This window comes from Tamandua tetradactyla, chromosome 12 (assembly GCF_023851605.1).
Source record: "Tamandua tetradactyla isolate mTamTet1 chromosome 12, mTamTet1.pri, whole genome shotgun sequence".
NCBI classification, from domain to species: Eukaryota; Metazoa; Chordata; class Mammalia; order Pilosa; family Myrmecophagidae; genus Tamandua; species Tamandua tetradactyla.
In genome coordinates, this window is record NC_135338.1 from 93,511,131 (window position 1) to 93,523,643 (window position 12,513).

The 12,513-nt window shown below is 35.6% G+C and overlaps 1 protein-coding gene across 12 annotated transcripts in view; it reads left to right on the forward strand.

Annotated features, from left to right (window-relative positions):
• AKAP13 (A-kinase anchoring protein 13) overlaps positions 1-12,513 on the forward strand; it is a 387,549-nt gene that overhangs the window by 304,040 nt on the left and 70,996 nt on the right. For 8 of the 12 annotated variants that reach the window (XM_077124122.1, XM_077124126.1, XM_077124125.1 and 5 more), the window contains 3 exons: positions 518-583; positions 2,439-2,631; positions 5,149-5,257. In XM_077124122.1, coding sequence (XP_076980237.1) covers positions 518-583; positions 2,439-2,631; positions 5,149-5,257 — 368 coding nt within the window. The remainder of the gene's footprint in view (positions 1-517; positions 584-2,438; positions 2,632-5,148; positions 5,258-12,513) is intronic. The other 4 variants (XM_077124128.1, XM_077124129.1, XM_077124130.1 and 1 more) reach the window with 1 other exon arrangement.

Consider the following 12,513-nt stretch of genomic DNA (forward strand, 5'->3'; position numbering starts at 1 on the left):
GGGATCCTTAATGGAAACCTAAGAAAAAAATCTGGTGACTCAGTGAGACCTCCTTCTCCATGCAGTTTGTCATTGTAACTTTTAGAGTAAGGGATCAGAGATACTGTGGTAAGGGTGGTATGGGAATGGTAGGCTGGGTGAAAGATTGACCCCAGAAATGGGGGTCAACGCATCTCTTTGAGAATGCCTCAAAAAGAAGACAAGGTGTAGGCTCTTTGCAAGAGCCTTCTCCGGAATTCTTGGGTTTCAGGTTGGACTGGTTGTGTTCTAAAAAGCTCACATAGTCATTTCCAACACACTATCTATAGAGACATCTATAGGACAATTCTAAACTACCCTGGTTCTTGTTCTAGTCTTTTTCTAATTTCTAAATCAGTGGTAAATTCCCAATATTTTTTTATGAATAAGTAAATCCATCTGTCTCTAACTATGACCTTTCTTTTAAAGCCCAATAATCCCATTCCTGTTTCCTCTTTTCTCCCTCTATTTCTGTTTCTGCCTTTGATGTCATCCCCAGTATGAGCTGGTGTCCCTCTGGTGTGCAGTACTCTGCTGCCCTGAGCGCTGACTTTAATTGCAGAAGGTATGGTATCGTTGCGTGTCTAGTCACCAAAGCGGGAACCATAAAATATGGCATCTGGGCTTTGGCTGAGAGCTGGCTTGTTTTGCATGTGAAATGCATACAGGCATCCTGCTTTCTCTGTGAGCAGAGTATTAAATTGCCTTTGCTGTGGACGCTCTAATCCAGCTGAAGATTATAGCCTCTGAGGGTCAGATGGTATGCCCTGATACATTGTCTCAACTGGCTATGGATTTGGTGTATTTTGCACAGACTTGTCTGTGTGGCATGGCAGGCCACTTCCCTTCCTGTTTTGGTCTTTCCAAATTCCCAGATCCTAGGAATTTGGAGGAAAACAATGAGAGAAGCAAAGATGCTAATAAAATGGATTTATTTCTATTATACTTCCAAATCCATCAATCTGTTTAGATTTCAAATTCACAGAGATTCCTCATCATGTCATATTCTTCTCAGCTGAGCAGCCAGATTTAATTGCTAAAAGATTTTCAGAATTAGGTTTTGTGGTAAGACTAGATTTGATTTTCTCAGGCTTTTCAAATAATGTACGATAAAAAACTAGATTTCTTACTCACTTACCCCCCTCTTCTTATCCCTGGTATTGAAAATGAGTTTTATAGAGATGTTTACTTGTAGTTAGTCATGATTTCTATTTTCATATTGAAATAGGAAAATCAAACCCGTTTAATTTACCAATTAGAGAAAATGGAAGCATATGTATTCAGTTCCCAATAAGTTCATTTAAAAAAAAAAGCAAATACAAGCCCTTCTGGACTGGCATACATGAACTTATTTGTAACAATTAACTGTGTACAGTTTTCCCTGGACTGAGGTAATTAAATAGCTTTTTTATGCGTTCACATCCAGCTACAATTTTATTTTGACATCTGGCTTATTTTAGAGAAGTTTCCACTTCAATGTAACAGATGTAAACGATTCTAGTTAGAAACCCCAAGTAGAATACTAGATCACTAACCTTCTCTCTGAAGAAAGTTAGAACAAGCTTAAGGATTTATAATCTCCTGGTTATAGAAAATGTTTTTGACTCAGCATACCACAAAATGTTTATCCTAAGGATACCATTTAATATACCAAACCCTAAAATTGTTATTTTTTTCCCTTTGCCTATAACAGAACAAAAAATTAAAACTCTTAGACTCACTGGCTTTTCAGCTTTTGTTCTTTCAGGGTATTATATATGTGCCTGTCTTCAAGTAACATTTCTCAGAAAACCTAAGAAGCAGTTGATTGTTGCTAGGTGTACACAGATGATAAAGCTCTACACTTGGGTTTTCTGTAGTAGAAATGTGCCTTTAAAGTAATAAAAATGAACAGGAATATAGTTGAATATAAAGTTATGAAGGTCGGCTTAATGAGCACAAGGGCAAGTCTTGTTTGCCTCCTCAAAATTACTAATGCTAATAACTTCTCTTATGTTTAATTCTTTGGCATAGCTGAAATAGATTTCTGGTAAAGATTGGTTATATCCAATCAAGAGAAAACACATATATAGCATATAAAAGGACCAGTAAGATAAATATAGTTACTTGTGCATCTTGAAGAAAAAACGGAGAAAATAATTTTAGATGGCTTGACACTGGGATAAGTTGAATGAAGTAAAAAAAAAAATCTAAATGCAGTTCTTTCTCAGCATACCATGAGCTGTGAGAAGGGCAGGTAGTACTTATTTGTGCAGTGCCCTTGTAGACAGTTTTACTAAGTGAGAAGGAAATAATATACTAGTATACTGATAATATACTGTAATATAATAAGCAAGGGAGATACAATTAGAGGGATTTCTGTCCTCATTCCTTTTTGACACTCAGAAATATAACAAATTAATCTTGGGCTGTCTGTTCAGTTTCAGTCTAGAAGGCTTGACAGGAGCAACTAGTGTTGGAAGCAAGCCCTCCTCATCTCTAGAAGCAAACTCTGCAAACTCCAAAGAACACAGAAACCCATTCAGTGGTGAAGAGCAGGGTGACTCTTTGGTGTCACTTTCAGAAGAGGATCTGGAGTCAGGCCAGAGAGCACACAGGATGTTTGACCAGCAGGTAAGGCCAAAATCAGGTGCATACTAATTTGGTAAAATATTTATTATAATTCCCTAAATATGATCTCATATTAGAAACATAAAAGGCAAGAGTTCTGTTGATATAAGGCAAATAGCTATGATACTTACTCATTATACAAAACACCCAATCTAGCACAAAAGCAACTTTCTAGGCCATTATACTAATTATTAAATCTGCATGGATTTGAAAATTCTATCAAAGCAATTTTTTTTTTGTAATTAGGGAAGTATCTAGGATATTAAATTGAGTTTTTCCTTCATATCAAAGGTCTTCTTTTGCACCTCATTGGTAAATGAATCTTGAAATGTGTTACATATTATTGTGAATTTCTTAACTCTCAAAAACGTATCAAGTTTCTCCTTCCTAAAAAAAAATACTGTTTTTATCATGGTGTCCAGAAAATTACTGTTTGGTCCCTCAGTTTTCTATCACTGCCAAATTTTTGAGAAAGGCTTATACTTCCTGCCTTCTTTTTCTTACCACCTAATTCTTAATCTTGAAGGTCATGAATGACTTCCCTGTCAATTAAATGGAGTGACTTTTTGTTAGTTCTCATTTCCTCAACCTCCTCAATAGCACACTTAGCCACTCTTGACAATCCTTTGGTAAGTTTTTGAGTTGGGAATTTGAATTATGTGCTTTTCTAGCATTGACCCTATCCCTAGTCCTTTTCTCTCTTTTGGGCCAAAGAAACTTTGGATTAATTTCTTAGAAGATTCTGGGATACACCTTGATAACTCCAAATGAAACATTTCTAATTAAACAAACAAAACTGTTAACTGTATTTAATCTAATGGTAACAGAAGAAGGTAAGAAAAATAGAAACAGTTTTTTGGTGGCTACTAATCACTACTTTGATAAGGGTTAATACACCAGTGGATAGTCTGAAAAATATTGCATTTCAGTGTATGGAATCCTTTGGATGTCATTTACAAGACCAGGAAAAATACTAAAAAATGTAGGTTTGTGAACAGAATCTTAGCCTTAAAGCCAATATATTCCTTCAGATTCAGTTCAAGCCCTTTGTGTGAGAACTACAAGCCCAGTTAAGTAGTTTGCCTAAGCCCACATAACTAGCTATTAGCTGAACCTTATTAAGCTCAGAATTCCTGGCTATTAGTCCCACTGCTTCTTCTCATGTCTTTGAAGTAGAAAATTTTAATGAGAAAATTTAATTTTCTTAATATTGTTTATTTTCTTAATATTGTTTTTGACATATAATCCATCTTTTAGCAAATTACATTAATTACCACTGATGTCCTTCTAAAATGACCTTTCTAATTTAGTGTTTCTAGATAAGGCTGTCACCATTTTAATTTCTTGGTTTGCTTAGCCTTTCTGGAAATCATTGCTGACCCATAGTTTTTTTCTTGTGTAAATCTCAGAATGGGTATATGAACTGTTTGCATTTCTCTAATCTGGACAAATTGCCTGCACCCAACTTCCTGTTGACAATCTCTCTGCCTTCCAGTGAGGGCATTTTTCAGACTTCACTGTTGAATTCGAAACCTAGCAACTGTTTGCCTCGGATTCCATGGTTATACATGGAACAAGCACTAATCAGAAGTTTTAGTGCAGTTGAATCAAAATCATACTAATAACAGGTTTCATTGGTACTCTTTCAACATGTGGGGGAGCAAAAGAAATAGATTTCAAACTACTAGGAAGGAGAGGAAAGGGATTTATGACATCTAAATTTAATTAACTGTTGGAATGTGGTCTCTCAAAAGAGGAGGGTGCTTCTCATCACCAGAAGTGTGTAGCATAGACTGATTGACTGTCTTTCAGGGGTATTGCAGCAGAAAATTTTGCAATTGGTTGGATTATATGAACCTTGAAGCAGCTATGAATTTACTGAGAGGAGTTAAGTTATCAGTTATCAGTCACATTTCAATCACCTTCATGTTCATGTTGGAACAGTCTAATCTTAGAAAAGGACATGAAAGAGATTTAAGCTTCTTTCCAATCCACTGTTGCTTTGCTTTTACTCTTGGAATACTTTTTAGTTGCATCTCAGTTTCCAGCTCTTTAAAATAAAAATATTCCTTGTATCCTGTATCTCTATAAGTGATATTTAAATTTTCACAAAACAAGTAGTATATGTAGTTTGCTATTTCTGGTGAAATTATTTTTGTCTGATTGTGCATCTAGTGGATGTTTATTAAGCATTCACTAGGTCTGAAACATTGTTAGATGCTTTGAGGGATACACATATTTAAAATGACATTAAGAATTTGGTACTCTAATTATCCTCATTTTTACAGATGAGAAAGCTAAGGTGAAAGAGGCTAACCAATGCCTCTAAAATTGCAGTTGTTAAGTGGCAGGGGTAGAGACTTGAATCCACGATTGTCCGACTGCAAAGCATATGCCCTTAATCCCAAATCTTTACTGCCTAATATGACTATATTGCATCTGAATTTAAAATTTTGTGCTTATTTTAGGAGTAGGAAAGCATATGTACTCAGAACCTGTTCTTTAAATTTTGTTTCACAGACACGTCACAGGTCTAACCAACAGGGATTTAATTATTGTACATCAGCCATTTCTTCTCCATTGACAAAATCCATTTCACTAATGACAATCAGCCATCCCGGATTGGACAGTGAGTATACTGCCTTTTTTTAAGTTAAGTATATTGCATTTTAACCACTTTTCTATTGTTTTTCTTATCTTAAGGCTCTGTAACATTCCTTACAAAATCTGCTACCTTCTTCCTCTGAATGAGTGGCTCAGCATTTAAACAGGAGATGATTTAAATTTCAGCTTGGGGACCTTTTCATTTTACTACCTACAAAATCTCTAATTCATTAAATTCTTGGACTTAAACCTAACACATTTTTTTAAATGAACTTTATTTTGAAATCATTTTAAACTTTAAAAGAATTATGAAATAGCTCAAAGAATTCTTTACCTACAGTCCCCAGATTAATATAATACTTTTTTATCAATATCTCTCCCTCTCTTCTTCACTGCCCTAATGTTTTTTTCTGAGTTACCTATACATATGAAAACATGTTTATTTCCTTAAAACAAAGATACTCTCTTACATTACTACAGTACAGTGATCAAAATCAGGAAATTAACTAATTATATTATCTAATATACAGACCTTAGCAGTTGTCTCACCTTTTTCTGTGTCTGAGATCCAATCCAGGAACATATATGTGGCATTTAGTTGTTTTGTCACTATAGCCTGCTCTAATCTGGAAGAGTTCCACAATTGATCTTTTTCTTTATGAGCCTAGCTGTAGAGAAACCTGGTAGACACCGTCTTAACCAAGTGATCAATGTTGGCACTACCAAGTAATAGGACAAAGCAGCATCACATGCCTCCTGTTTGATGCCTACTGAAAAGGACTTAATATTTGTGTGATATTCCTGCACAAAAATGCATAATCTGGATCTAATAATGAGGAAACATCAGACAAACTCAAATTGTAGGACATTCTGCAAAATAACAGGTCTGAGCTCTTGAAAAATATCAAAAAAAAATCCAGGGCAAAGAAAGACTGAGATGCGTTTCGGTTTAGCAAATATAAGAAGATTATATCAGAAACTGACTACTAGAACTGTATGCAGATTCAAGATCCTTTGGGCTTTGAAAGTTGTGAAAAGATGTCCTAGCATCCATAACCACAGGGCGTTTGCAGATAGACGATCCTTAAGAACGTGTGAATTGGATCCAACTGTGATTTTCCACAGAGGGACAGTCTGTTCTTTGAGAAGCCCTGCATTTTTGTTTTGTTTTTAAAATACTGATGTTTTCCTGAATAAAGTTGCTGTATGAGATATTGATATAAAAATTTAACATTCTCATCAAAGAGAGAGTAATCTGTTATTGCATTCTTTGCTAAAGGACCATATATTGGGGAGGCTGAAACAAAGGGCATAAATTAACTTTCTTGATGTTTCTGACACTTAAGTGTCTCCTGGTATAACTGAATCCAAAAGAGAGACAGAAGTAGTTGCCCTGCATTATTGGGATGACCTGTCTCAATTCATGACTTATTTGAGGCCTAATCTTTTTCATCTCCACAGTGAAGTTAGGACATAATGGATGATTCTGATAACTTTGTCCTCATTTTCATAATGATAATATTTCCCTTATAAAATTGGCCTATTTGAGACTTTGTCATCATTAGCACATTTAGACAAAGTCACAGAAACGCCTCACAGAACTAAACAGAAATCGTTTTTCCTGAGTCTGTTTGGATTTAAATTTGACTTTGGATTTAGGGTTTTGCCAATATGGAAAGAAAATTACAGTTAAATAATTTATAGTGGATTTGATGAGCCTAGAATGATAGAGCTCAAAAGTCAAAACAGTAAAGTTAAAGCCTTCTGAGATATTTCTGTGTATACTCTTACCGTAATGGCAGGGTCATAGAGTAGATATTCTTCTTTAGTACCAGACACCTAATACAAACAGACTGTATCCCATACAGAAAGCTTTTTCCCATTAGTGTGTGACATTCTTTCTTCTTGGATGAAACACTTCATTTTTTCCTCCAAAAAAGCAAGATTTATTTATTTATTTATTTATTTATTACTGTTTTCAGTTGCTGTACAAATTTATAATGTAGCTAACTCTGGCACATACAGCTTTTCTCCCTGTTGCTGGGAAATTTTCTCCTTAGCTCACTGAGGGGAACAAAAATCAGTAGCAGGCTGCTGTCAGTAGTAGGGAGAACTTCAAACAAGAGTTCAATCCTTTCCTCAGAATATGACACCCTCATTCTGATTTGTAGTGTGATTTGGTTATAAATTAATTAACTAGCCCCACTTACTTCTCTAAGGCAGCCTATGCTATAATTGGAACAATTCCAAGTCGTGCTGTTTCTTCTTAGCTTCTTCCCATAAGCAATTAAGTTAATTTTTTCAGCTGTATTTTTTATTCTGCTCTAGAAACAAGCTGAATCTCTATGGAGATGTTAAAATTCTGACTATTGAACAGAAGAGCAAAACTCATGTTAAAGGTTTTGAGGTGTGCCTTCACCAGTAGGATAAATGGGTAATTCTCAGTCTCTCAGAGACTCGTATCTCCTATTTGAAATCATTTAAGTACTCTGTGTAATTTATCTTTGGTCATTCACCTATCTGAAGGTGTCATAAATAAAATCCATAAAGTGATAATACAACCTAAAGTGTTTTGCATGCTAAAAGTTTTTTTAACTGATGTTTTATTGTAAGCATACTTAGTGGCTGTGTGACCTTGGTTATTTACTGAAACTGTCTCAGTTTCTTAAGTTATTTAATGGGAATAATAAATTAATAATAAATTATCAGGCTTGTAGGTGAAATTATTGCCTGGTGTATAATGAGTACTCTGTCATCTTGTGCTTTAGTTCAGTGCCTAGAATAGTGCTAGAATTGTCTGTTTTTCTCTGACTAGTGTAAAGAAAGTAGAACATTGTCCATTATTATCTAGCAAGTGGCTGTCTTATGAATATTCTTGTTTAAGAACAAAATTCTTTTCTAAAATTATCCTTATATCATTACTTTTCAGGTTTTTTTACCTGTCTTCTTCCTTCTAAAGAAATTAGCTGCTTCAACTCTAGTCCTTCAGAGCTGCCATGAACCTTTGAGCATTTCTGAAAATTATTTCTCCTGAGCTATTGTCTGGAAAACCTTGCTAGATCATTTGCTAGATTAGAAAAACAGATAAACTTATAGTATTATTACTACGCTTGGAATTGTTTCAAAAATCTATTGATGTAGAGGAAAATACTGGGTAAAGGAAATAACTGAAATATTTCTGTATAATTATGTGGAGTGGAAGGTAGACAAGTAGCAGTTTATTTGAGAATTTAGGAACCACAAATGGCAAAAAAAAAAAAAAAGCTGTCATAGCTCATGTCATCAATTTGCTGCCTCAATGGGGGAACATAATAAGTGCATCTTGTATGCTCACTTTTTAGGGAATCAGAATAGTAATGGACCGCCTTTGTCCTGTGGGATAACTGGGAGAACTGTCCTCAGAATCCTTTCAAGGAGATATGTTTGTAGCATTTCTCATTCTTACATCAGAGAGGAATAAGTGGCGCCTTTGTCTCTCAGCGTGCCAGGAAACTTAGATGGTTTCTGGATAGAGCTTAAAAATTAACTTTATGTTTTTGAATACAGACTAATTCAGTTATTACAGTTGATCCTTTTCCAGTACTTTGTCTTAAAACTTTTCCTTGCTTCCACCAAAGGATGCTTACAAATGGTAAAGAAACCGCTTCATTGTTTGTATCCCTGGAAGAACTCTTTGCACATCTATGGCAATAGTAGTAAAATTGTACCCCTCTTAAAACTACTCATTTTAGTTTCACATGCTTCTTAATGAAATTTACTTCCCCCTTCATTTTGTATGGATTGTTATCACAAAGAAGGAAAAGCCTTCACAAATGACACTTGCCATTTAGGCAAGCAGATTTTTATATTCATTGTTTTATTTAAATTGTTTCCAAGACTAGAATATATGCATATTCATTTAATAAAAAAACAAATTTGTGTACCTTATAAAATTGACTCTGTGCTAATAGAGCATCTTGTTTCATACAAACAGGTTTTACTTTATGATCCAGAACCTTTATTGTGACACAAAAAGGGGATACACTTATACTTGGAGCAATAAGAGATGTCTTTTTCATCTCCTAAAGTTGATTTACATGTGGAAATAATAGGACACACATTAAAATGTTACCTTACTTGTATGAGATGGTCACCACCTAAAAAGCCAGTATACATCTCTTTGTGTCAGCATTTTATATTTGATCACTGTTGCCTATAGAGCCTACAGATAGCAAACAGTTTGATGCCACTTGGCTTTTATTTGAATATGGAGTGGTTTTTTTCTCTTATTCTCATTTAGGACATAGAATTTTCAGAAGGCCTGATAAAAGGAATTGATTTATTAATTTGTTTATTCAGTAAATAGTTGAGTACCTACTTCTTGCCAGGCACCATGCTAGATAATGGTAGGAGAAAAATGTACTTATAGATAGGGTTCCTAACCTCACCAAGTTTATAGCCTAGTGAGAGTTATGGACAGGAGAACAAGTGACTCTAATAGAAAATGTTCCATGCAGCAACCTAAAGAAATACTCAGTATTATTGAAGCATCAGACTTAAGAAGGATCAGAGAAGACCTGGAGAGGAGTAATCGACAAGAAGGAAAAAGAGAAATTAGCCCATTGAATGAGTATGTGGAAAGCACTGAGGAACTTTGGGTTTCTTGCTAATGGCTCTGGAGGGCCACTGAGTGATTTACGTTGGTGGTGATGTTCTGGCTCACCACACTGTGAGGAAGGTGCCAAATAGAAGGCGGCTATTGCAGCAGTTCAGAAGAGTGTAAACAGTGTCTGAACTAGGGATAGAGCAGTTGGAGTGGGGGAGAAGGTGAGGTTTGAAGCGCTCTAGGCAAGATCAAGAGGCCTGAGTGAGGTGCAGTCTAAGGATTCAAAGATGGTTCCCAGATTTCTGTTCTGAATAAGTTGTAAAAATGTTAGGTACTGCTTATATGTTACAACTAAGGAATACCAAAGGAAGATCAGATTTGGGAGTAAAGATAAGTTTACTTACGAACTTGAGTTTGAGCTACCTGTGAGTTTGCACTACCTGTGGGCTATCTACCCATAAGCAAGCAGTGAGATGAATGAGCTCAAAGGAGATATCTGAAGATAGGAAGATGTCATCTGCCAGCGTATTGTATGTAGATTGTACTTTAAGAGGTAGAAAGGAATGAGGAGATTTTGGGTACAGAAGAGGAGAATCTTGAGAAAACACCTCTATAACGATATTTATAGTCTGCTTTTAAAGAAGAGAACCCCCAGCTCTAGATTATGCTCTTATTTTCATAACCTAACAAGTATGTATTTGTTAGATGAATTTTTAAGAACTTAGAATTCTACATATTCAGAAATGAAGATGACAATGTGAATGAATTATATTGTTTACCTAGACAGCCTTCCCTGGAACCAGAAAGGCTGGTGACATTATTCTACTTCTAGCATGGTTTAAGATGCCTTATACTTTGTCCTGGCATAATCTATGCATGCTCTAATATCTTCTGTTAGCCCACTTCTTAGCTCAGCAGCATATGCAGCCAACAAGGCAGAGCTCCTTCTCCATCAGCATCTCTCCGCTCCTCCTTAAGTCTAAAACTCTCTTTTCTCTTGGCTCTTCTTATTCCAGTGATGAGGAGGAGGAGTTGCATAGTAAGTAAGCAACTTTGGTGTCCAGTAGCTGTCTTCTAGAGTCTGACCAGCTCTGATAATGCTGTAGGCTTGGTACTAAGAAACTGTTTGGGGACTTTTATCTCCTTGCATGCCATCTTTTCTAAATCACTTGTTTTTATGCTTTGCTTTAAAAATTGATGGGTGAAACAATCTTCATCTTCTGTACACTATCTACAGTGATTGATCCAGTGGCTGGATTACCAAGGCACAAGATATCTTCCCAGAACACAGATACCTTTAAAAACACTGGGGGATGTATTCCCACCTTGTACCCCTTGTAATGCTGAGTACTGTTTCACAAAACTCTCCGTGCACAATGTAAATCTCATTTTTCCTAGTTTCGTTTTTCTCTCATGGTACAGATAGCTAGATGTTCATTTGAGGTATTTAAAAGCTAAGTTGTGCTTTTTTTTCTTCTTACCCATTCATACTTTCTTAGACTATGGATTGAGGGGTGGGGTGGGGTGGGAATAGCATATTTATATCCCTCCTATAGTCTCTCCTTTTGAAATTTTATTTTATCTTATAAGTTTCAGATACATACACACTTGATACTATCTAGTTAGCAACTTAACAGTTTTTAGTGAACTTGAAAAGGAGAAGAATCCCTTGTTCAAGAAAATCACTGTTTTCAGTTGTACAAGATTTCTAGAATGTTGCCAGTATTGCTGTGTTTTAATGAAAAACCATTTCTAACATAAAGTTATAGAGTGAACTGTTTTCATTTCTTATAATTAATATCATGAGTTTTGGACAATTACAGCATTATAATATTCATATAATTGGGCTCCTTAATTCCCTACCACTTGCTGAATCTAAATTTCAGCAATATTTAATTATTGCTCAGGCTTGCGTTTTTGCTTCATTCTTTGAAGTTTAGTTCATTTGCTTTTAAATGGGAGTGTTATAGGTGTTCAGTGTTTTTTGCACTCTTAAAAGATGCTTAGCGGGCGGGCCACGGTGGCTCAGCAGGTAAGAGTGCTTGCCTGCCATGCCCGAGGACCCGGGTTCGATTCCTGGTGCCTGCCCATGTAAAAAAAAAAAAGATGCTTAGCAAATAGGCACAACTTCTTTCATTTTATAATGAAATAATAAGATGGCAGCTTTGAAAATACACTTAACAATTTTGAATGTTTAGAAATTCTCAAATTCCCATACTTTGACCCAGAAATAGCCAGGTCAGTACAGAAAATAAGTCAAGCTCCTGCTAGTATTTCTTTTTAACACTGATATGAAATTATAATCCCATAACAGCAGTGATAACTACTCAGTTAATTTAACATGATGAAATCACAATGTATAGAAACTTGAACAAACCTTTGAGTCATACTTCTAGCATTTCTCACATGTCCCTTCATTTCAAAGATACCAATAAGAATTATGTGGGTATTAAAGAGGAGGAAGAAGAAGAACAATGGTTTATGGCCAAATACATCCAGGAATCTCTGGGTTAAGCAGATTTAAAATTCCAGTATGTACAATGATGAATTTGCAAAGCAGTGTTCTACATACTGTTTCTCAAACTTACTAACTAGGAAACCACAGTGTGCGCATGACTATGTGCAACGTCTAATGAGACTCCTGTGTATAGAAACCACTTTGAAAAATGTGGCCATGTCCATCCAGTGGTTCCAGC